At 40.8% G+C, this 23,885-nt stretch overlaps 1 protein-coding gene across 1 annotated transcript in view; it reads left to right on the forward strand.

The window, feature by feature from the left end:
• Positions 1 to 23,885, forward strand: part of LOC136877288 (neprilysin-1-like) — a 375,489-nt gene that overhangs the window by 130,531 nt on the left and 221,073 nt on the right. Inside the window, exon 4 of the mRNA XM_068228470.1 lies at positions 22,187 to 22,288. Coding sequence (XP_068084571.1) covers positions 22,187 to 22,288 — 102 coding nt within the window. The remainder of the gene's footprint in view (positions 1 to 22,186; positions 22,289 to 23,885) is intronic.

Below are 23,885 nucleotides of genomic sequence, written 5' to 3' on the forward strand. Positions count from 1 at the left end.
TGGAGATGGTTTTCCGTGGTTTTCCATTTCCACATCAGGCTGTACATCAATTAAGGCCACGGCCGATTCCTTCCCCCTGCTAGCCCTTTCCTATTCCACCGGCGTCATAAGACCTATCTGTGTCGGTGCGACGTAAAACAAATAGCGAAAGAAGAAGAAGATTTTTAAATAAAAATTCAGTGAGAGAAAAGTATTTTGAGTAAATAAATTGTAAACTGTTCTCTGCTCGATGATTATGATGCTTGTTGTCTAAAGGGGTCTAACATCCAGGTCATCGGCCCCATTGCTCAGGTAACAACACTTCATACGTTGGCCTTACCGTCATAGCAGTAGTGATTCTTACTTGTCAATGTTTAAATGTTAAAGTTCAGATTATCTCGAACAAAAATGTGTTGTGTTGCTGTTATATGGCAAATGCGACACCGCCTAAAGGATTATTCTATGAAAGAAAATTCATGGGTAAAAATACCTGATTGGCGTGATTAGCGGCCACTCATGGAGGCCCGGGTTCGATTCCTGGCCCTGCCACGAAATTTGAAAAGTGGTACGAAGGCTGGAAGGGGTCCACTCAGCCTTGGGAGTTCAACTGTGTAGAGGGTGGTATCGATTCCCACCTCAGACATCCTCGAAGTGGTTTTCCATAGCTTCCCACTTCTCCTCCAAGCAAATGCCGGGATGGTAACTAACTTAAGGCCAAGGCTGCTTCCTTCCCTCTTCCTTGGCTATGCCTTCCAATCTTCCCATCCCCAACACAAGGCCCCTGTTCAGCATAGAAGTTGCGGCCGCCTGGGCGAGGTACTGGTCATCCTTCCCAGTTGTATCCTCCAACCCGCAGTCTCACGCTCCAGGATACTACCCTTGAGGTGGTAGAGGTGGGATCCCTCACTGAGTCCGAGAGAAAAGCCAACGCTGGAGGGGTAAACAGAGTAAGAAAAAAGAAAGAAAGTACGAAGGTAAATACCCGACATAGAAACGGAAAACTAAGACGAGAGTGTTACCTGCTTTTAGCCACTCCGTAGTTTTGTCGTGGTCTACAGAGAATTTGTGAAATGATAGTGTCCCTTTGCTTTTTTTCCTGTTCGGAATACAAAAAAAGGCACGCAGCAATATGTATTCGAATAATTCCTAACACACTTGAAGAAAAGCAAATCAACACACCATTAAAAAACGAATTAGCACATAAATTAAAATCCTTGTTCAGGACGAAGTTACAGCGAGAAATCACTTTGTTCTTGTTTCCATAAAATTTCTGCTCGAAGTACGAAAAGGTGCACAAGAATGTCTTAAATTCCAAGATTTGTAAACACAATTTTAAAAATATAATCACCACACTACACAATAAAAAATAAACTCACTAGCGCATAACTATCAGATCTCATTATCAAGCCAACAAGTACCTCATTGCGAACACATTACCAACATTTACGACAGAAAAACCAAAAAATAAAACTGGAAATGCGACAATTTGCGATATACAGCTTCCTGTCAGTGGGTAGTAGGCCAGCTCTCCAGCGGCATTATGGTGAAACTTTCCAATTACAGCTTTATGCTGGGCTTCACAAGCGATTGTCAAGGCCGGTTTAAGGAGCGCAGCGAGGTATCCAGTCGGCCGTGACGTCACCATCTTCAAAAGTGAAATATGAATCATACCCGGAGGTACAAACAATAAAGCGTAACACAATGTAGTAAGCCCTTCGTTTTGATATTCGTTTTAGGTACCGTTCAATTTGTTAACGTAATGTTCTGTATATAACGAGTGAAGACATTGTCGTGAACGTTACATTATTACGGGAACAGAGCAGCAAAAGCTTACACAATGGTGTTAGCTCGAATGTGTGGGTGGTAGCATAGCAGACATCTACGGCATCCTCTACCTTTCGTGAAAAGTGATACGCCAAGATCCATGAGGACTGTAGCGCCATGGGGATTGTTTTGTCTTTTGACACCGAATGTGCCGCCAAAGATCTTTATCATGCCAGCAACAATTAAATGGATTGCCAAATTTTTTACTGTTCCTCGAAAATTGACTACATTAGCCAGGATTGAATCTGCAAATTTGAGGCCATGAGCAACATACTTCTACTCATCCATGGAAGTGAATGTTCAACAGGCAACGACTGTTATAATGCCAAGAGACATTCTCTTGGCTCTTGTGAAAACAACAGCCGAATATTACGGAGGCCGTACCCCTTGTGGATGGGGGACGCAGACGAAGAATACACCCACGGTATTCCCTGACTGTCGTAAGAGGCGACAGAAAAGGGCGACCAAGGGATGATTGTATTAGAACCATGAAACTACTTGTGATTAGTACCATTACGCGGGAAACATCATGGGTCGCCTTTACTTTTGAGTAGTACCACTATGTTAGGTACACAATAGGTTTGTGATTAGTAGCAACAGAAGGTGAATCAATATGGGTTTTCCAGTACCCGTGATTAGTATCATTGTGAGAAAGACCACGGGTATGGGCGTTGCCTGTGATTAGTACCACTATGTGAGGAACATCACGGGATAGTATGAGTCCCTGTGATTATTACACCTGTGTGAGGAGCACCATGGGTCTGCGTTGCCTGTGATTAGTACTCACTATGTGAGGAACATCACGGGATAGTATGAGTCCCTGTGATTATTACACCTGTGTGAGGAGCACCATGGGTTTGCGTTGCCTGTGAGTGGCGCCATTATGTAAGAAACACCATAAGCATGTGTTACCTGCGCGACGTACAATACTTGTGAGTAGTACCATAATGTGTGGAATACCGCGAGTCTACGTTACTTTTGATTAATACCGCATCATGACAAATACCATGGTTCTATTTTTCTAGCGATAAGTACCATTATGAGGGGCTGTTGACCTGGATTTTGGACCCCCTTTAGACAACAAGCATCATCGATTCAGGATTGTACTTTAGAAGCAGTCCCTTGGTCAGTAATACTATTGATTTAAGATCCACTGATTGTTTTAAATTCATATCCATCCATTCATTCATCATCGCGTTTTGATTTCTGGTCAGTGGATGATTTTTGACTTTTAAATTGTTATTACATTTCGTACCATTAGGGGCCGACGACCTATATGTTAGTCCCTTTTAAACAACAATCATCATCATTATTATCATCATCACTAAAGTCGTGGCCTGACAGCTTAAGGTGGACTTCAACGAGCTGAAGTCGGAAATACGGAAGCATGAAAATGTTAATATAACGAAAGATCTTCGTTGGGGTAATCACATAAATGGGATTGTAAATAAAGGGTACAGATCTCTGCACATGATTATGAGGGTGTTTAGGGGTTGTAGTAAGGATGTAAAGGAGAGGGCATGTAAGTCTCTCGTAAGACCCCAACTAGAGTACGGTTCCAGTGTATGGGACCCTCACCAGGATTACCTGATTCAAGAACTGGAAAAAATCCAAGGAAAAGCAGCTCGATTTGTTCTGGGTGATTTCCGACAAAAGAGTGGGGTTAAAGAAATGTTACAGAGTTTGGGCTGGGAACAACAACGAGCTGCTCGACTAAGTGGTATGTTCCGAGCTGTCAGCGGAGAGATGAAGTGGAATAACATTAGTAGACGAATAAGTTTGACCGGCGTCTTTAAAATTAGGAAAGATCACGTATGAAGATAAAGTTGGAATTCAAGTGGACACATTAGGGTAAGTATTCATTTATAGGAAGCGAACTTAGGGATTGGAATAACTTACCAAGGGAGATGTTCAATAAATTTCCAATTTCTTTGAAATCATTTAAGAAAATGCTACGGAAACAACAGATAGGGAATCTGCCACCTGGGCGACTGTCCTAAATGGAGATCAGTATTGAATGATGATGTTTTTTGAATACGGAATGAACAATGCCATGAGACTGCCCGTGATTACGTGTGCCTGGTTCTTCTGTAGTTCAGGAACCTCTTCATAATGGAGCGTTTCGTTTCCGGTTTCTTTCTCCTCACACAGTGAGACCTCGAGCACAAATGTTCAAGGCAGTAATTTTCATTCATTTATGTAACAAAATAACGCTATTATGGAATATAGGGTACAACTAAAATTGTTTCTAGAAGTCGATTCCTTTCCCTGAACATGTTTTTGTCTGTGTTCTCGGTTGATAATTTAAGTCCTCTTCGGGTCAAGTCTCTTAATATGTTACCAAATCAAATAAACCAATTGGACTTCGAAAGCGGAATCAAGTATGCTTGTTGTTTTACATTACTATTAATCTCGTGATCACAGCCACGTGGCCTCTGGTTTTTCGTGGCATCCGAACAACTGGGTTGTGATATTTCATTTCAAAAATCGCATATGCACTGACCGAGATTCAAACCACGGCCTAATTAGTGAAAGGTCCGTGCCTGTAGCATTCGGCTACCTCTTTTCCAAACAAATTAGAGTTGTTTGAGGAGTTATGCAAGAAAAATATATTTTGTACTAATAAAGGCTTTTATTTTACCTGTGCTGGTTGAACATTTTTTTCCCTCCTGACCGGTGTTCTAGACATCCCTGACGGCGAGTTTCTCGCACCTTTTTCTGTCTCTGTATCGATCTTCCCGACGCGCTTCTTACTCTGCCGAGGGAGAGATTTCATGCCAAAGTCTTCACTAGATATCGGTCTTATTTCTTTCTCGAGCAGAAGTTTTAGCAAGGTACATTCAAGTAGTGTGGCTATTTTTCCTTGGGTTCTATAAAGCACGTAACATAATTCAGAACGATTCATAATTCTGAGTCAAGTAACTTACACTAGCTAAATGAGATGTTTCATTATGATTTTAATTCACCATTCTATTTGGTGAGGAGCGATTGAAATAAAAGACAAGCTGAGCACCTCAACACTGATGTCCTCTCGGGCCTTGGGCGATCAACCGATACAAAGTTGCCTTCCTTGGGGAATGCTTTACGTGTAGAGCGTGACGAATCTCGTCATTGTAAACGCTCTCTTTCCAGGATGAATTTCAGGTACTGAAGTGTTTCCACTAGTAGCCACTAGGTAAGGTAAGGTAAGGTAAGGTAAGGGTGTATTCTGCCCGAAGGCAGGTCCGAACCTCCGCAGAGGTGTGCCTGAGCCGGAGTTTACGTACGGTAGGGTGGCCAGTTCCTTTCCGCTCCTCCATTCCCTTACCCCCCACCAACAGCGCGTGGCAACCCATCCAAATCTTGACCACGCCCAATGTTGCGTAACTTCGAAGATCTCACTGGATTCGGTGTTTCAACACGGCTACGGCCGTTGGCTAGCCACTAGGAATAGAAATTAATTATTTAATATTAGGTATGTGATCATCTTTTGGCTTAAGATCTTTGAAATTACTCCAAGGATAAATGGAATAAAATGGCGCAATTGAAACTCTGTGTGGTCTTGTTTGCTACGTTATGGTCCGCCAGTGGCCGTTAAAGCGTCAGGTCTCTATGGTCTGAGACTGTGGTTAATCGGTTCGAGTCTCGATGGTAGAAAAATGCTAGTTTTCAAGTTTATGGTGATTCGTCCATTAGAATGGTGAAGTTAAGCCTTGAGCAGTCCCTTGCTGTTATTCGACAACAGGTTTCACCCTCTCGGTACATCATTATCATCATCCCCAAATTATACTCAGAAGCGCAGGTTGCCCATGGGAGTCAAATGGAAAGGCCTGCACCAGGCGAGCTGAACATGTCTTCGGACACGCCCGGCACCGAAATTAACTCTTACGCTAAATAAACAAATTCTACCCCATAACTCAACGACGGAAATGTTAGTTTCCTTCCGTATTTGATAGTTTCACATTTGCCATTCAAAGCCTGAATGGAACCCATTCCAGGCAACCATTTTAGAATAAGAAACGCTGAAGAAATTTCCAGAAACAGGTCTGAGACACCTACGAATCATTTGTAGACTCCGTGTAAGGGTGTCGTTCAAAGTGTGACAGTCTATCGTAATAGGGAGTTTAGCTTCCACTTGGTACGACTTCTTACAGAAAAGAAAATTCTGAACGAAGTGCCTTTCATTTGGTTTTAAACTTTGAAATAGTGTAGAAAATAGAGAGTTTTGAATTTCAAGTTACAAAAACATTCATTTTGAGAAAAAAATAAAAGTTTATTTCAACTCTTTAATGGTTAGTATCTAGATATTGCATACTTCTCAAATACATTTTGTGTACCATCCATTAGAAAATATTCACATACGATATTCTAAATGTTCTAAAATAACATGTCTAAAGTATATAATTATCATTTAATAATTTTTAATTTCGTGTGGCTATTTCTAGCCGAGTGCAGCCCTTGTAAGGCAGACCCTCCAATGAGGGTGGGCGGCATCTGCCATGTGTAGGTAACTGCGTGTTATTGTGGTGGAGGGTAGTGTTATGTGTGGTGTGTGAGTTGCAGGGATGTTGGGGACAGTACAAACACCCAGCCCCCGGGCCATTGGAATTAACCAATGAAGGTTAAAATCCCCGACCCGGCCGGGAATCGAACCCGGGACCCTCTGAACCGAAGTCCAGTACGCTGACCATTTAGCCAACGAGTCGGACATAATTATCATGATTAAATAACATTAATTTGTGTGTACATTTTAATTAAATTTTCATACATTTCATACAGTATCCATATACATCATCATTTGATAACTTATATAAAGTGATAAACAAAACCTGAGTATGATCATTGTTCCAGTTTTTTAATAGACAAGTGGTAGGAAGTATTTTTTTCTTGGTTTGTCTCCTGAGTTTTCTTACGCTCTGTTTCTGGATGTTCATCCACATGCTGATCTTGAGATTATGATGAGCCCGGGTCTGGACACAATGGATCTTGTGGATCTTAAAGAACAGTGTTGTCCAACTCTCAAGAAGATATTGTCTTTTATCATTCGATAAATCAACCCCTTGGTACCATAACCGATCGAAAAATCTTTGTGAAAATCCCTCAGGGAATGAAGTTCCGGGCGATGTAGAAACTAAAAATGAATTAATTATTACCATTTGTAGTTGTTAAAAAGGGCTGGAACAAGCGTTTTCTGCAATAACCTAAAAACCATATATTTTATCATGAAATGTTTTGGTTCTCTTCCTGTGAGTTCTGGGAAGTTAGTCTCTTCTCCCATGAACTGACACGTATAAGCTTGGAGATATTATGAGCACCTTGCATAATATGATACAGTTAAAACTGCTCTCTTCCCGGGCCATGGGACTACAGAGCCCAGCTGGGACTGACACTGCTTCCACTTTGTATCAGACGCCCATGATTGTATCTGCCCTGCTTATTTCTTCTTTTCTGTCCTTCTTTCTTTTTTCTTTCTTTCGATACTTATGGTATTACAATTCCGGCAGAATGTTCCATTTTCCCGTTTCCTTATTACTCTTCCTTTTCCTTACTCGATATCTTCATCCTTCAAAGTTCAATATTTACCTTACTGTTTCCAGTCACGGGAAAATGTTGTGGATGCAATATGTATAGCATTTGTGGACATAGCCGAGTTTTACGGCGCCAACCCTTTGTGGTCACTCGTTTATGTTGTGGTTGGTAGGGCGGTATAATATGTTTAAATTAAGAAGTATTAAGACAAACACAAATACTCAGTCCCCGAGCCAGAGGAATTCACCAGACACGGCTAAAACGCCGCCTCCGTCCAGAATCGAAGCCGGAACCCTCTGAATCGATGATCACTTCGGTGACCTTCAAACCAAGGATACCTTGACAGTCCTATTCCTATACTAAAGTAGACAGTCCTTAAAGTGACTGTTTCTATTAAATGTGATTTTTGTTTCAGCCCTAGTGACGCCAAATGGCAGTGTCTTTGGTTATTATTTCCCTATGCACAAAGAAATAAGTCACGAATCATTAACAAAATTATTTCATTTATTTATAGACCCTACTATAACCGATAATCGTAACAATGAAAAAGTAAAATTATAAAGAAAGAAATATTAGATCGAAAAAGAAAAAAATCACCAAGACATAACAAGCAGAGAAAAACTTTCTTGCTATAAAAAAGGCCCTGTTTCCAGAGTAAACAACATGATGTTAAAGTTCCAAATATGATGTACAAGTGTGTGTGTGTGTGTGTGTGTGTGTGTGTGTGTGTGTGTGTGTGTGTGTGTGTGTGTGTGTGTACTATATCCTTCCTCATAACTCCAACGTTATTTTGAACCGAATTGTGTTAACAATTAAGATTAATCAGATGTTCTTAACCTTTTATATTATTTATTATTATTTGTTATAATTCCCATAGTTCAGACAAATTCGATAAAATATCAGGTGCCTTTTGGGAAGTAGTAAAACTCAGTATGTAGGTAGCTTAAGATATAATTCATGAAAGATGATGAGGTGAGGATTTCAAAATATTGTTGAAAGACGATTCCTTAAATATTTCAAAATATATATCCATAATACATTCCGTACAGTTTGGACGATATATGGGTATTGTGTTGTACATTTTAAAGTAAATTATGAAAGAAACTGAAAATATGTTAATTAATGTGTATAGTAAGCAATTTATCTCGCTTGTTCCGTCAGTTCTCTTTGTGACTAGTTTTCAGACCATTGGCTAATTACTCGTATTTTACTAGTGATCGTACAATGCGAACTGCTTCTCAATTAATATCATGACAAATCATGTTACCACTCTGATTTGTAAGACAGTATACATGAATATCTTATAATTTAATTTATGGAAAACAATCAGCGGAAATAGGTATGTATAGATTATTTAAATGGCATCAGTTTTCTGGCCTATGAAGCACTAAAGGTAATACTGTATTATAGAGTAGGTTTTAATACCTAGTTACTATTCATCTGTTGAGATACTGAAGTGGTGCAGACCTATTCCGAACACCACAAAAATCTACCATTATATCACACTGGTTATTCGAGAATTTGTAATGTTGAGAAAATATTCTGAAAAATCAAGATATCAATGAGGAAAAATTGACCAGAAAAGAGGATTTTTTTAATCCATCATTTGTCATAGCGACAGTATTTGGGTCTGAGATTGGAATAGATACTTTAGGATTTAAACAAAACAACATCGTAACATTCGTGTGACTGTGAAGAAAGACCAGGAAACACTTACTTTCTAGATAGTGGCAGACTGTTGCTGTACCCTGTGTACAAGTCTCAAGCTGTCGTATCCTTTACTGACAAGTTATATTTAAGAATATAATTTGCTTTAACAGTAAATAATTATACTTACTTTCTCTAAAGGAAAGTCCACAGTTAATAGTTACTGGGTACTGTGTTGTACATTTTAAGGTCAATTATGGAAGAAACTGAAAATATGTTAATTGATGTGGGCTAATGTGAGTCAATGCAGCCCTTATAACTACATTCGTTGTGGATACTTTTCAAAAAATCAAAAACCGCCTGATGGTATTGAACCAAGGAACACATTACGTAAATAATTATGTAAATAATTTGGCTAGGATATGAATAAAAAGAAAACGAGTAAAGAAACAAGCGATTTTAGGCTTTTCACCGGAACTGCATTTAGGCCGGAAGTGATTTTCGAAATTTGTATTTTCAGTTTAATAGAGCTATCAAGACTTACGATTTGAAACCTTTCCGGGCCCTTTAGCTCTCCAACTTTTAGCACAATTGAGGAAATTGCTTAATTTTACGTTTTTCATAGTGTGGCGAGCCCTAATTTGGTGCTAAGAAATAATTTCAACATTAAAAGTGAACTGTAAAAAAATACGATTTCACAGATTTATTGTGTATGATTTCTTCGTATGTGTAAGTTGATACATCAGCGTCATGGTTAATTAATTCTTAATCCCTGAGAGAGAATGACTCAAATTCGGCTTTCTGGTTATTATTATGATTTCGTATGGCAAAACAAGGATACATTATAAATACATATTTCTTAAATAAGTATGTAATTTACAGGCCAGCATTCAAAACTTAATGTCCAGACTTTTTAGCCAGTCCACTGCTTCACTATGTAATTCTTGAACAGATCCATTGAATCTTCTTTTTGGGCAGTCCATAACAACGTGCTGTATGGTCTGAGGCACATTATCACAGTCGCAGAATGGGTCTTCAGATTTTCCCCACTTGTGAAGCCAGAATTTACACCTTCTATGGTTTGTCCTGATTCTGTTCAGAGATGTCCATTCCCTACTCGGTAAATTGAAACCAGGAGGAGCTCTACAAGGATGGTGGATTAAACCCAGGTGGTCAGGATTTGAGGAGGTCCATTCATCATGCCAGATCTCATCAGCATCAAAATGTGTTTCCAGGAGCTTCTCGCCTAACTTCCATGATGGGTTTCTGGACTTTAATCTCTTCGGTTTCTGAGAGTTGCAGTCCTGATGTAAGGGCAGTTGAGGGTTACTGCGACATTTCTGCCATTCTCTTCGTATGTGAGGGGTCATCTCATGCAACGTGAAGTATCACACTACGCTATGCAGGCAGGTAAAATAATGAATGTCTCGTTAGCTCTCCGACGTTGCGTTCCGCTCTCAAAGTATGGACATTTCAGAAATATCAAGAACAATGAGAGGAATCTCTTTCGTACACTTTAAAACGACTTGAAGACTTTTAACAGCATTTTAACAAATGATCAAATCTTTGTTGCAATGTCTAGTACGATTTTGTCATCGCTACCAAATAAAAATGGCCCTCTCCTAGATACAACATCTTGGCAACAGGCTTCGATGTCAGCGTTTCGTTGAAATATTTGTGATGGAATTTTTCACCTTGTGCTTAGTGAAAATATTTCTATTTTCTTAATTATGACCCAGAGTTTTTAGTCCGATGCATATCTGGCCTTCTGCCAGGTTAGCGAGAACAACTGGTCGTGGTTGTGGTGGTGATTATTGTTTTTTTTTTTTTTTTGCTAGGGGCTTTACGTCGCGCCGACACAGATAGGTGATTATTGTTTTAAGAGGAAGTAAAATTGGGTAACCATCCTCTATTAACACTAATCAGAGAGGAAAAAGATGTGAAGGGGTCCGACACTTCGAAAAATTAAGGTATCGACCAAGGAAAGACAAGTGCCACGAAGGGCGTGAAAATGAAAAACTCCCTAGGCCTCGGAAATCTAATACCATCGGGGTCGGAAAAGAACAAAGTTGACCAAGGGAGGTCGGATAGATTAGACGAAAGTGAGGGGCCTGGCACAAGTGAGTGAAAGCAATACCAGGGCCCCGTGGTCACCAAACCACACTCCCAAGTTGAGAGCCCCTGGGCCACTTTTAGTCGCCTCTTACGACAGGCAGAGGATACAGTGTTATTCTACCGCCCGCACCTACAGGAGGAATAGCAAGAATAATACGAGGAACATTTTTTTCATACACTCTGCTTCGGCATTCTGCTTTAACGGGGTTCTCCCTCATTCTTCCGGCCAAAACACTCTAATTATGACTTAACTCTCTCACTGAAGATTTCAGTATATCGCTGCTCTGGTTTAATACTAAGACATCTTAAATATAATACATTTTAACACTTAGTTTCTAGAGAACACTAAGAGATCGTCCTCGGAGAGTGAACAAACAGGAATTCTAGATATTTTATATAGAACCAGACAGAGAAAGAATTATATTATATTATATTATATTATATTATATTATATTATATTATATTATATTATATTATAACCGTTCACAGAGCAAAATCACAACAACGGGGTTCGAAGAACTTGTGTATATACGCCCTAACATTACTCAACGGATATACAATGAGAATCAACTCGTAGGTGTAAAGGTTCTGTTAGGCACCGGTCACAGTCCATAATAATCAACACCATGCAGACATTGTCATTATGGAATCTTATGGCTTATAACTATATGAGGTTGAGAGAAATCATAGTTCATAAATAATAGGATCTGTTTCAATTGGAAGGATGTTCCAATTTAATGATACCAAGACATCATAAAAATATTAACAATAAAAAATTACCACAACATGAGTGAACAATTAGCAGATGCTGAATATGACAAATAGCATAGTTTCTAAATTTAAATTCTCTTGTTGGTTATTGTTTTCTCCCGATCGTGTGGCGCTACATTATGATTCTGCCGTTAATAATGATGGTTGGCTGATCTACTATCTACAAGTCCAGCAATATCTGAATGAAGGTAGGTCAGTGAATTGCAATTAGTAACGTAAACATTTGCTGAAGGTTTAAATATGAAGTTAAAGGGTGAAATGTTTGTTAGTTCATTTATTTCATCCGCTGCAATATATAGACTTCTGTTCATGTCTGCTCTGGGCAAAGCCTTGTCCGTTATTATTCTATCAAAATAACGTTTAAAATTATGGCGTAAAACAAGCGGCTTCTAATTAACAACTTGAGCGATCACTAAATAAAAATGCGTGCAACACCGTGGAGTCTGAAACGAAACAAGGATTACAATACACGTAGGACTAGACCCTGCAGCTAACCGCGGTACATACATCAATTAAAATGTTTAAGCAGAAGAACAAAATGATTATGATTTCCTCCGGCTCCTGCTCCCTAGAAGAATATGGATATTCAAAACTACACAATACCATAATAAACAATCATGAATTGAGACCATCAAGTCACAACAACATCTAAATTCGTCCACAGTCTCTTCTGCGGGTTGCTGAAATTTCCTCCCAAAATCTAAGAACACATGCACATACACTACGGCTACTCTAAGAAAAACAAATAGATTGTACACTGGGTAACATGCCCCTAACCTTACCCTTATTTACAGTGCAACTTAAATATATTGTTGGAATAGCATTATGTTCGAAGAACTTCGCACTGTTTATGTATGTTATCATTCATAGAAGACGTCCCATTCTCATGTATCACATAAAAATAAAGGATAATTATTCACATGTTCATTTCGAAGACTTATTCTGTGATCAGTACCCTCATGGTACAATTGTAAGAACATAATTGTCTGTATATTTCGCAATATCACGCTTGGGATTCGCATTACGAGCATCTCTTCCACCTTATTCAAATGTCAACATTTTGGGATTTTTCGAAGATCATATCACATTATACGTAATACATATTCCCCCAAGAAATAACCTAACACTACAGTCGTGCACATCATCATAAATCATATCGATGAGCCTAACATTCAACAAACTCTGTATAATCTCGTATTCTCATCATAGAGATTTAAAGCTTTCACGTAAATATACATGCTCATATGTAATTGCAGAAGATGTTCTCATCTATAAATACACGTGAACTCTATTATCCGAATCCATACTGTTTAGTGAAATATTTCTCTAATGAAGAATCGACCAGGCCATAGGAGCCTGTAAAGGAAAACTTCCTAACCTCCACAGTATAATAAATGCGTTCCGAAATATTACCAATAAGATTTGATTCATGAAGAAATGGCCAGTTAAATTCACCGGGAAAACCGTATCACTGAGGTGATAGGGTAGATTACAATGAAATTTCCATAGATTACAACCTGTAAAATGTACATTTGAAATGTAGATAAAACCAGCACAACGTTCATTTAAATCCCAATCATACTATCATTCAAGAGATAAGGTGCGCCTGACAACGTTATACAAGGGGGATCAAATATAAACGGGATTTTATTTTTATTTAAATTCATTTATTAAAAAACACAAGGCAATTGCAATTTTTTTCCACATAGTTTCCTGCTTTGGAAATGCATTTGTCCCAGCGTATGGGCAGCTTTTTGATGCCCTCATCGTAAAAAAGAACAGGGTCGTGTCCCCAGCCAGTTGGACACGAAGTCTTCCACACACTCGTCATCTTCAAATCGTTGCCCTCCTAGAGCTTCTTTAAACGGTCCGAACAAATGGAAATCGCAGGGCGATAAGTCCGGGCTACAATGAGAATGACCAAGTGTAGTCCAGTGCATTTCCTGTAGCTTGGAGACAGAGTTGCAGTATGGGGCCGCGCATTGTCGTGGAAGAGGATGACTTGTTGAATCGGTTGGTCTCGTCTTTTGCGGCGAAATGCAACCCTCGCCTTGTTTAACAGCTCGCAGTAGTAATCAGCATTAATTGTGCGTCGCTCATGCAGAAAAATCAGTCAGCAATAATGTTTTTAACCGCACGAATGTCTTCATCTGTAATGCTGGTCCGAGGACGGCGATCGTGTTGCTGATTTTCCACACGATCTCGTCCTTCCTTGAACTCTTTATGCCAGGCACATGCGCGTTATTGACAGTGTTTGATCGCCGAACTGTGCAGTCAATCTCTGGCAAATTTCCGCCGCTGTAACTCCTTTACGAGCTGGGAATTTTATAATTATGCGTTGCGCAGTTAAGGGGTGCACCCGTTGCTCCGACATCATGAGCATTACTGACGGAATGGTGGGAAATACCTAACAGCACGCTCTTCCCACTCCTAACGGTCCTACTTAAACATAGCAGAAGCGCGGAGCCAATCTTACCAACTGTTGATATTCAGGAACAAAAATCCCGTTTATATTTGATCGTCATTCATAAAAGATATATACAGATTTAGACTGCGGCGTCGCTCAAGTTGCACTTACGTATAAAAAATTATAATTAAGGAGAGAAAATCTAGCTACACATTGTGCAATGTATTAGAAAAGATAAAGGACAAAGTTTTGTACTCACCTTACCTGGTAAGTTCCTAAAGATGTGACCTGTACACCCTGGTCCTCGGGACATTATGGCATTCCCTCATCCAGGTGTTATTTGGATATCACCACATTTTCCAGCCCCGGCGGAACTCCATCCCGGCTTAGGCCTGCATATTGATATTGGTTAACACTTCAATAGGACGATCCTTCCTCCGTTCCTTCATGGATTAACCTGCAACTTGTACAGTCAAATAGCAATGCAATGTTATACCTAAATAAATGTAACAATATTCTGCTAAAACACTGGCCTTTCTTTTTTTAGAGAACTTATTTCGCTTATTGGCCTACAAGCTGCCTCTGTGGATCCGTGGTAGAGTGTCGGCCTCCGGATCCCAAGATAGCGGATTCAAACCCGGCAGAGGTAGTCGGATTTTTGAAGGGCGGAAAAAAGTCCATTCTACACTCCATGTCGTACGATGTCGGCATGTAAAAGATCTCTGGTGATACATTTCGTATTTACCCGACAAAATTCTTTAAATCTCAGCCATAGGCGCCCAAGAGAGTTTCAGTTTACTCGGTCTGCCATCTAGAGGGCCTAGAGTAAAACGGAACGTCGAAATTGACGAGCAGACAGCCAGATGGCGTCAAATCGAAAAGTCTGCACACGGTAGCTGAGGCCGTACGACTATTATTATTATTATTATTATTATTATTATTATTATTATTATTATTATTATTATTATTATTATTATTATTATTATTGGCCTACAATCAATCACAAATTCAGCCAGCACAGCAACTAGATATTTCCATTCTTGAAAACGATGCTCATTCGGGTCTTTTTTAGCATACCCCATTTCATTGATAACAATGGTGTGGATGTGGGCGTTTCTGACTGAGAGTAATTCCTCGCGACTTTACCCTTTTCATGACACACCAGAGAGTCGAGTAATATTTCTCTTTGAAATAAGACGATCTCACGAGCGGGAATGCTCGATTGACAATTAAATGCGCCCGATAATTCATATCCCGTTGTCTCTTCAATTCTGTTTTAATCAGTTTTCCCTAAAAGAGTTCTCAATCAATTGTAGATGTCCATAGGCGAACAGATAATATATACGTATAAATAACGCAAGTGGGCGGTAAACCTGACATGTGTAATTCCTACTATTCAACCCGGTCCATAGACTGCGTTATAGAAACGGTCATTGAGAAGGAACGTTACGCAATAGAACTCAATTCACTCTCTTTTCAAATATGGTTAACTTCATTCAACACTAGTTGAGGTCACTTCAAAATATCGAAATTCAGGAGACGAATTTATTGGGTACCATGGGGTTCTGAGCCTGTAATTTTTCACGTATCAAACATTTACTTAAATATAACACTCAACCGAGCGAGTTGCTCCGAATTATCGAGATATCTAAAATCATAAAATGACTGGATATATGCCTTTTATGATTTCAACGGACTTCTATGTTAGTAAGAACTTCAATAATGCCCTCATGTTTGGCTCAGAATGAGTTGAAAGGTTATTATATTATATTATATTATATTATATTATATTATATTATATTATATTATATTATATTATATTATATTATATTATATTATATTATATTATATTATATTATAGGGGCCTAGTACTCTATTAAGGAAGTGGCCGTAGCCTTAATAAAGATATGAAAATGGGAAACTACGTAAAACCATGTTGATGCTGCTTGATGATTTTTGTTGCTTAAAGGGGCCTAACATCTAGGTCATCACCCCACCAAACAATCAAAAAACCAAACCCCACGGCACTTATCGCCCTTGAAAGGGCCTTCCCCGGCCCAGCGACCGCTGCTCCCCCGAAGGCCTGCAGATTACGAGGGATCGTGTGGTCAGCACGATGCAACCTCTCGGCCGTTATACTGGGCTTTCGAGACCAGGGCCGCCATCTCACCGTCAGGTAGCTCCTCAATTCTAATCACGTAGGCTGATTGGACCTCGAACCAGCCCTCAGGTCGAGAGAAAAATCCCTGTCCTGGCCGCGAATAGGACCCGGGGCCTCCGGGCGAGATGCAGGCACGCTACCCCTACACCACGGGGCCGGCCATCGCCCCACCCCTCCCCACAAAAATCTTAAGGGCTACCGACAGTGGGATTCGAACCCCACTATCTCCTGAAAGCAGTCAGCTCGCTCGATAATATAAACTTCAGGTGAACAATTTTTGACCACTTATGAACTTACAAATAAATTACTCGCAATATATAAAAGTACGGTATTCAATATAAAGTAGTTTTTTAAGATCCGACTATAGAACCAGAAGTGTTTGGTTGTTGCTATACACATGTAGTTCCTTTGTCCTACTTGACAGTAGTGTGTCATACTGCCGATAATTCATTTCGATAGATTGCTTCAACTGTAAACAATGATATGTACTTTCTCTAAAGAATAATAGGAATATATAAAATTACAACTTCAGAACTTTATTACGTACATTTCTCTGGGTTTTTTTTTGTTTGTTTTTTTGGCCTTCGGCCTGGTTGGATCCGTAACAGCTCAACTATCGACTGTCATTAAGGTAAGCAAAGCAAAGCCATCTCCGCACAGGCCATGAAAGCCCTTGTAGGAGTAACCTCGGTTCTGAGTGGTATAGAAAAGTTAGCTCTATGCGCGGCCACCTCTTCTCCCAGGAATTAACCTAGTACTGATTTTTGGGTCCGCCTCTGTGGTGTAGTGGTTAGGGTGATTAGCTGCCACCCCCGGAGGCCCGGGTTCGATTCCCGGCTCTGCCACGAAATTTGAAAAGTGGTACGAGGGCTGGAACGGGGTCCACTCAGCCTCGGGAGGTCAACTGAGTAGAGGTGGGTTCGATTCCCACCTCAGCCATCCTGGAAGTGGTTTTCCGTGGTTTCCCACTTCTCCTCCAGGCGAATGCCGGGATGGTACCTAACTTAAGGCCACGGCCGCTTCCTTCCCTCTTCCTTGCCTATCCCTTCCAATCTTCCCATCCCTCCACAAGGCCCCTGTTCAGCATAGCAGGTGAGGCCGCCTGGGCGAGGTACTGGTCATTCTCCCCAGTTGTATCCCCAACCAAGAGTCTGAAGCTCCAGGACACTGCCCTTGAGGCGGTAGAGGTGGGATCCCTCGCTAAGTCCGAGGGAAAAACCGAACCTGGAGGGTAAACAGATGATGATGATGATGATGATGACTGATTTTTGCTGTAAGCTGAGTGAACTTTAGGACAATGTGCAACTCCAAACATTAGTGGCAATTGGGAATTGGTGATGGTGGTAGAGGTACGTCGACAGTCGTATCTTGTGGTGTGGCAGGTGTGGCTGGAAGTGGCTGACGTTGATTGTGACTGGGGCGTGCAGGTGTCGTATGGAGGAAGGAGGACATGATCGGAGATGGATGGGAAGACGTGAGCGTGGTGAGAGATACAGAGCGAAAGGTACAAGTGGAGGTCGTGGTTGTAGTGGTGGTGATGATCGCGATGGGAGCGGATTGTAGTTGGGGTCGGCCTATATGCTTTCTTGCAGTCGGCGGGAGCTATAATTAAAGATGAAGAGCCACCCGGCTGAGCAAAAATATAGAAGTTGCAGAGATTGGAGATCCCCAATAACAGCGAGAGATATCTTGTGACGTTGTGTCGCGAATTATATTCTAAAATCTATCGCATAATTGGAGGGTCTGATGCCAAAGTGAACCGACTACTAAATTAGAATTTATCTGTTGCCTTTAGAAACACAGAATTCCAAAAGAAAATTGCCCAGACATCTCTGCAAACTTAAACGTAACAAAAATAATGTACAGATTATGTATGAATAAACAAAACTTTTCAAAATTAATTTAAAGATGATACTGAGAAATGTTTTTTTTTTTTTTTTTTTTTTTTTTTGCTAGGGGCTTTACGTCGCACCGACACAGATAGGTCTTATGGCGACGATGGGATGGGAAAGGCCCAGGAGTTGGAAGGAAGCGGCCGTGGCCTTAATTAAGGTACAGCCCCAGCATTTGCCTGGTGTGAAAATGGGAAACCACGGAAAACCATCTTCAGGGCTGCCGATAGTGGGATTCGAACCTACTATCTCCCGGATGCAAGCTCACAGCCGCGCGCCTCTACGCGCACGGCTGAGAAATGTTAGTCTATATAGCATAGTTTGTTCACTCTGGCGTCAGATTTAATAATTAATGATGAACCATACATCATAAACGATAGCAGCTGGTGTCACAAACAACAGGAAGCTTCCAAGGACCGTGGGACACTGATCACACTTAAACCGATTTTTTAACTCGGCCACAATGGGAGCTGATTATGTAAACATGGCATTTCATTCTCCGTGTTGATGGCATATTTAGTACGCGGAATGCTCTGTTTTGGACCATGACAGCGCGAAATATATTCAGCGAGAAACCATAATAAATATTAGACGCTGATCTATATTCCACACCGCAGTGACTGGAACGAGAGTATGGTTTTCCTCTTAATGGGTGATGCAATATGAGCAAGTGTTCCCTCCTCCTTTATATCCTTCCCAGGTTAAATCATTCATAATACAGACTGGCTGTGATATTGTATCTACGGTTATAAAATTGTTTTCTGGTCTATAATTTATTTCATAGTTCACTTTTAACTTGAACTATCTGTTTTATTCCTCGTCGGCGGTTTGTTTCCTAGAATCTAGAAAGAACGAGAGGAATGGAAGTGAAAGCGCGTGAATATGAAGTAAATCAAATTGGTACATACCTGTGCAGAGAATAAAACATTCGATACGGAGATATTCTGTTTTATTTTGGCATTTTAACTCGTTAGGCCGCTGTCTCCCAACATGTTGGTTTCATCAAAATGTCGCGGTTATGTCCTGTTGATTGTGTGGTCTGTGTCGGTGCATGTAAAACGCAAAGCAAAGTCATAAAGGCCCTTGGAGAGGTGGAAGGCTTCCACTATCCGTAACCACTGCACTTGATGGGGCAGAGTGGTTAGCTTTACGCCCGGCCGCATTGGCCTCCAGGAATTAACCTGCTACTCATTTTTAGTGTAGGCCAAGTGAACCTCAGGGCCATGCGCACCTCCGGAAGTGGAAATCTCGTTTCTTAAATTTTACGACTTCCTGATGGGGATTCGAACCTACGTCCTTCCGGGCAAACCGAGCACGCCTTTTCTACCTTGGTCATGCAGGTCAAAGCATGCATGTACTATAAAAGGAAAGAGATAACACAAAAACGATAAAATTGTAGTGATAAACATATATTGATCGAATGAAGTTTCTGATAGTCTTATACCGGACTGAATTGGAGCCACGAGCTAAATGGCCTTCATAATCCTTTCAGCAGTAACGCTATTTGGGGAAGATGAGTTGTAGCAGATGGGAGAGAGTACATTTCAATTATCCTCCTGTGGGTAGTGGAGGTAGAATAATTCCATGTTATCCCCTGCCTGTTTAACCTCTAGGGGCTCTCAGCTTGCGAGCGTGGGTTGGTCACCATGAGTATCCTAGCTGAGCTTGGCGTTGTTCATACTTTCCTCCGACCTCCCTTCGTCAACTGTTGTTCCCTGTATTACGTTAGGTCAGGGTGGTGGTGGTGATCATTGTTTTAAGAGGAAGTACAACTAGACAACCATCATGCCTTTCGTGACCCTTCTCTTTCTCTTGCCGATACCACGAACCTGCTACGCAGGCGTAACAGGGGGAGAGGGGATACTCCCATGTGGAGCGTCCCAGGTGGCGGATAGGGGGGTCCTAACCGGCTTGCCGGCGGACTTGAGGGAAATAAAATACCTCTCGCGGACCAAACACACACCCCCTGTGGGTGGGGGAGGCAGACGAAGAATTCACCCACGGTATCCCTTGCCTGTCGTAAGAGGCGACTGAAAGGGGCGACCAAGGGATGAATGAATTAGAACCATGAAACTACTCTTGATTCGTACCATCATGCGGGGAACACCATGGGTTGCATGTACTTGCGAGTAGTATCACTAACTTGGTACGAAATAGGTTTGTGATTCGTTGCAGTAAAAAGCCTGGCCGGGTGGATTCCAGTACCCGTGCGTTGTACCCATGTGGGCAACACCGCGGGTCTGGGCGTAGCCTGTTAGTTGTACCACTATATGAGCGACACCGTGGGTCTGCGTTGCCTGTGATTAGTACTCACTATGTGAGGAACACCACGGGGCCCTTGGGACCGGCACCCGTGACTAATACACCTAGGTGAGGAAACTCATCGGTTTGCGTTGGCTGTAAGTGGCGCCATTGTGTGCGAAACACCATAGGTCTGCGTTACCTGTACGAAGTACAATACTTGTGAGTAGTACCATCTTTTGTGGAACACCGTGAGTCTTTGCTACTTCTGATTAATACCCCAACATGACACATACCATGGTTCTATTTTACTCGCGACATGTACCATTCTGTGGGACCTTAGACTTGGATTTTTCACCCCCTTTAGACACCAAGCATCATTGTGCTTTATAAGTGGTTCCTTGGTCGGTAATAATGTTACTTTCGATCTCTATTGAGTCCGATCCACTGGTTTTTGTTTGTTTGTTTTGTGTTTTGTTGGGTTCCTGTTCATCCATTCATTCTTCATGACATATTTTATTTTTATTTTGGTCAGTGGATGCCTTTGAAAGTTTTGTTCTTTCATTTCGTACCATTAGGGGTCGATGACCTTCGATGTTAGGCCCCTTAAAACAACAAGCATCATCATCATCATCTCTTGCCGATAGGCCTACTTTCATGCATTCTTCTAAGGATCGATCTCTTCCATTATTTTTTTCTCTGATTGGTGTTACGATATCACGGTTGCCCAATTGTATTTCCTCTAAAAATGTCTGATAACGCAGCTCGTACACGCTTATGTTCTATAAATCATAGCATCTGTAGAAGATAATTTTGGCCATCTTGCATCCCCTTTCCTTAGCGACTCTCCTTGGTGTTTTTGATTACTGACCATTTTTCATCAGAAAATGTAACTTGCGAAATGAACAGGCATTTGCTTAAACTGTACTCAATTATATGCAATTTACGAGTGTATAGGCTATATCGATTCTCACGGTATTAAAAACGGTATCAGAATATTTAAGTTGAAGTCATACAGCCTACTAACAAAGACGAAAGTTAATCAAGAGGGACGATTTCACTTTTATAAGTACAGAGTAATATCAAATTTTCTAAATGTCAAATATTATATTTCGTATTAATGGGAAACTGAAGGTTAATTCCGACATATACTGTCACAATTTAAACAAGACTTAGGGCATTATTATATTTCAAGTCAGTCAACGGAGATAAACCTGGCCATTACTTGTGACATGGCTGTCGCCTTGCCTATTACGAGATTATAAGATTGCCATTATAATATTATGTCATATTATTGTATAACTTTTAGATTAGTTCTGCTCACTGATCTATCTCTCACATAATTCGTTCCTTGGCTTATTCTTGTCTAATTTCTTTGAAATCACTTAAAGTATAAAATCGTTTTGTTAAAACAACATAAATGAAAGGAGATATTTATAACTTGTCTTTTCAATGTAATTCTGTAGGTTTGCTGAAACAGTAAATAATGAAATAAATTTTGTATAGTTTAAATAATAATAATGAAAATAAGAAAATTAGACATTATAAATTGTTTAAAGGTTGCATTTTAAGTGTTTATAGTTGTTTAGCTTATGTATTTCGTGTTTCATTATTACGATATGAGTATTGTTCTCATTTCAGAACTTCTGGCTTTGTCCAGCAGCACTGCGCCTTTCAAAAAGCTGGGGTTATTCTACAACAGCTGCCTACGAATGAGGGACAAACGGTCAACAGCAGTGCCGAGTAAGTTAACATGATTCTTAATAACGCAACTGTAAACTACTGTATAATAAACAGAATAATATTATGTCATGCTACACTGTTTTAGGTTTCTCTGATAGGTATTATTAAGACTATTTAGCTCATGGCTCCAAATACCAATACAGTCTAAGAATATCAGAAATTTCAACCAATCAAAAACTGTCCATCCCCGCAATTTTATCGTTGTGTTGAAAATGAAAACCTACAACCTGTTTTTCCAGTCATTGACCGGGTCAGGGATGTAATGAATGAAACATATATAGGCTGTTGTTACAATGGGGTCGCCACTCCCAAGGTGATTTATTAATGAGTGATAAATGTTATGAAATGATAATGGAGAGTGTAGCTGGAATGAAAGATGACAGGGAAAACCGGAGTACCCGGAGAAAAACCTGTCCCGCCTCCGCTTTGTCCAGCACAAATCTCACATGGAGTCACCGGGATTTGAACCACGGTATCCAGCGGTGAGAGGTCGACGCGCTGCCGTCTGAGCCAGGGGGGGACTTTTATCGTTGTGTTATCACTTTTAATTTATAGCACCTACGTGTTCTTGTCTTTTTACACATCAAAACAAGGAAAAAATTCCTATAAACATACATCCTGAAATCCTTCGTATTTTAGTTTATTGTTTTTTTTTTCCTAGTGGTTTAACGTCGCAAAAACATCGACGGCGACGCAAGAATGGGAAAGGGCTAGGAATAGGAAGGTATCGGCGTGGTCTTAATTGAGATACAGCCTGAATTTTTGCCTAGTGTGAAAATGGGAGTCCGCCTCTGTGGTGTAGTGGTTAATATGATTAGCTGCCACTCCCGGGGGCCCGGGTTCGATTCTCGGCTCTGCCACGAAATTTGAAAAGTGGTACGAGGGCTGCAACGGGGTCCACTCAGCCTCGGGAGGTCAACTGAGTAGAGGTGGGTTTGATTCTCACCTCAGCCATCCTGGAAGTGGTTTTCCGTGGTTTCCCACTTCTCCCCCAGGCAAATGCCGGGATGGTACCTCACTTGAGGCCACGGCCGCTTCCTTCCCTCTTCCTTGTCTATCTCTTCCAATCCTCCCATCCCCCTGTAAGGCCCGTGTTCAGCATAGCAGGTGAGGCCGCCTGGGCGAGGAACTGGTCATCCTCCCCAGTTGTATCCTCGACCCAATGTCTCAGGCTCTAGGACACTGCCCTTGAGGCGGTAGAGGTGAGATCCTTCGCTAAGTGCGAGGAAAAAACCAACACTGGAGGATAAACAGATTAAGAAGAAGAAGTGAAAATGGGAAACCACGAAAAACAATCTTCATAGCTGCCAACGGAGGGATTCGAACCCACCATCTCGCGAATGCAAGCATAACCAACTCACTCGGTGAGATGATGATGATGATAATAATAATAATAATAATAATAATAATAATAATAATAATAATAATAATAATTACTTAGGCCGCAATCTCCCAACATGCTGGCTTCGTCAAAATGTCACAGTTATGTCCTGTTGATTGTGTGGTCTGTGTCAGTGCATGTAAAAAGTAAAGCCAAGTCATAAAGGCCCTTGGAAGTGTGGAAGGTGGAAGGTTTCTACTATCCGTAACCTCACCG

Source organism: Anabrus simplex, chromosome 1, assembly GCF_040414725.1.
Source record: "Anabrus simplex isolate iqAnaSimp1 chromosome 1, ASM4041472v1, whole genome shotgun sequence".
NCBI lineage: Eukaryota > Metazoa > Arthropoda > Insecta > Orthoptera > Tettigoniidae > Anabrus > Anabrus simplex.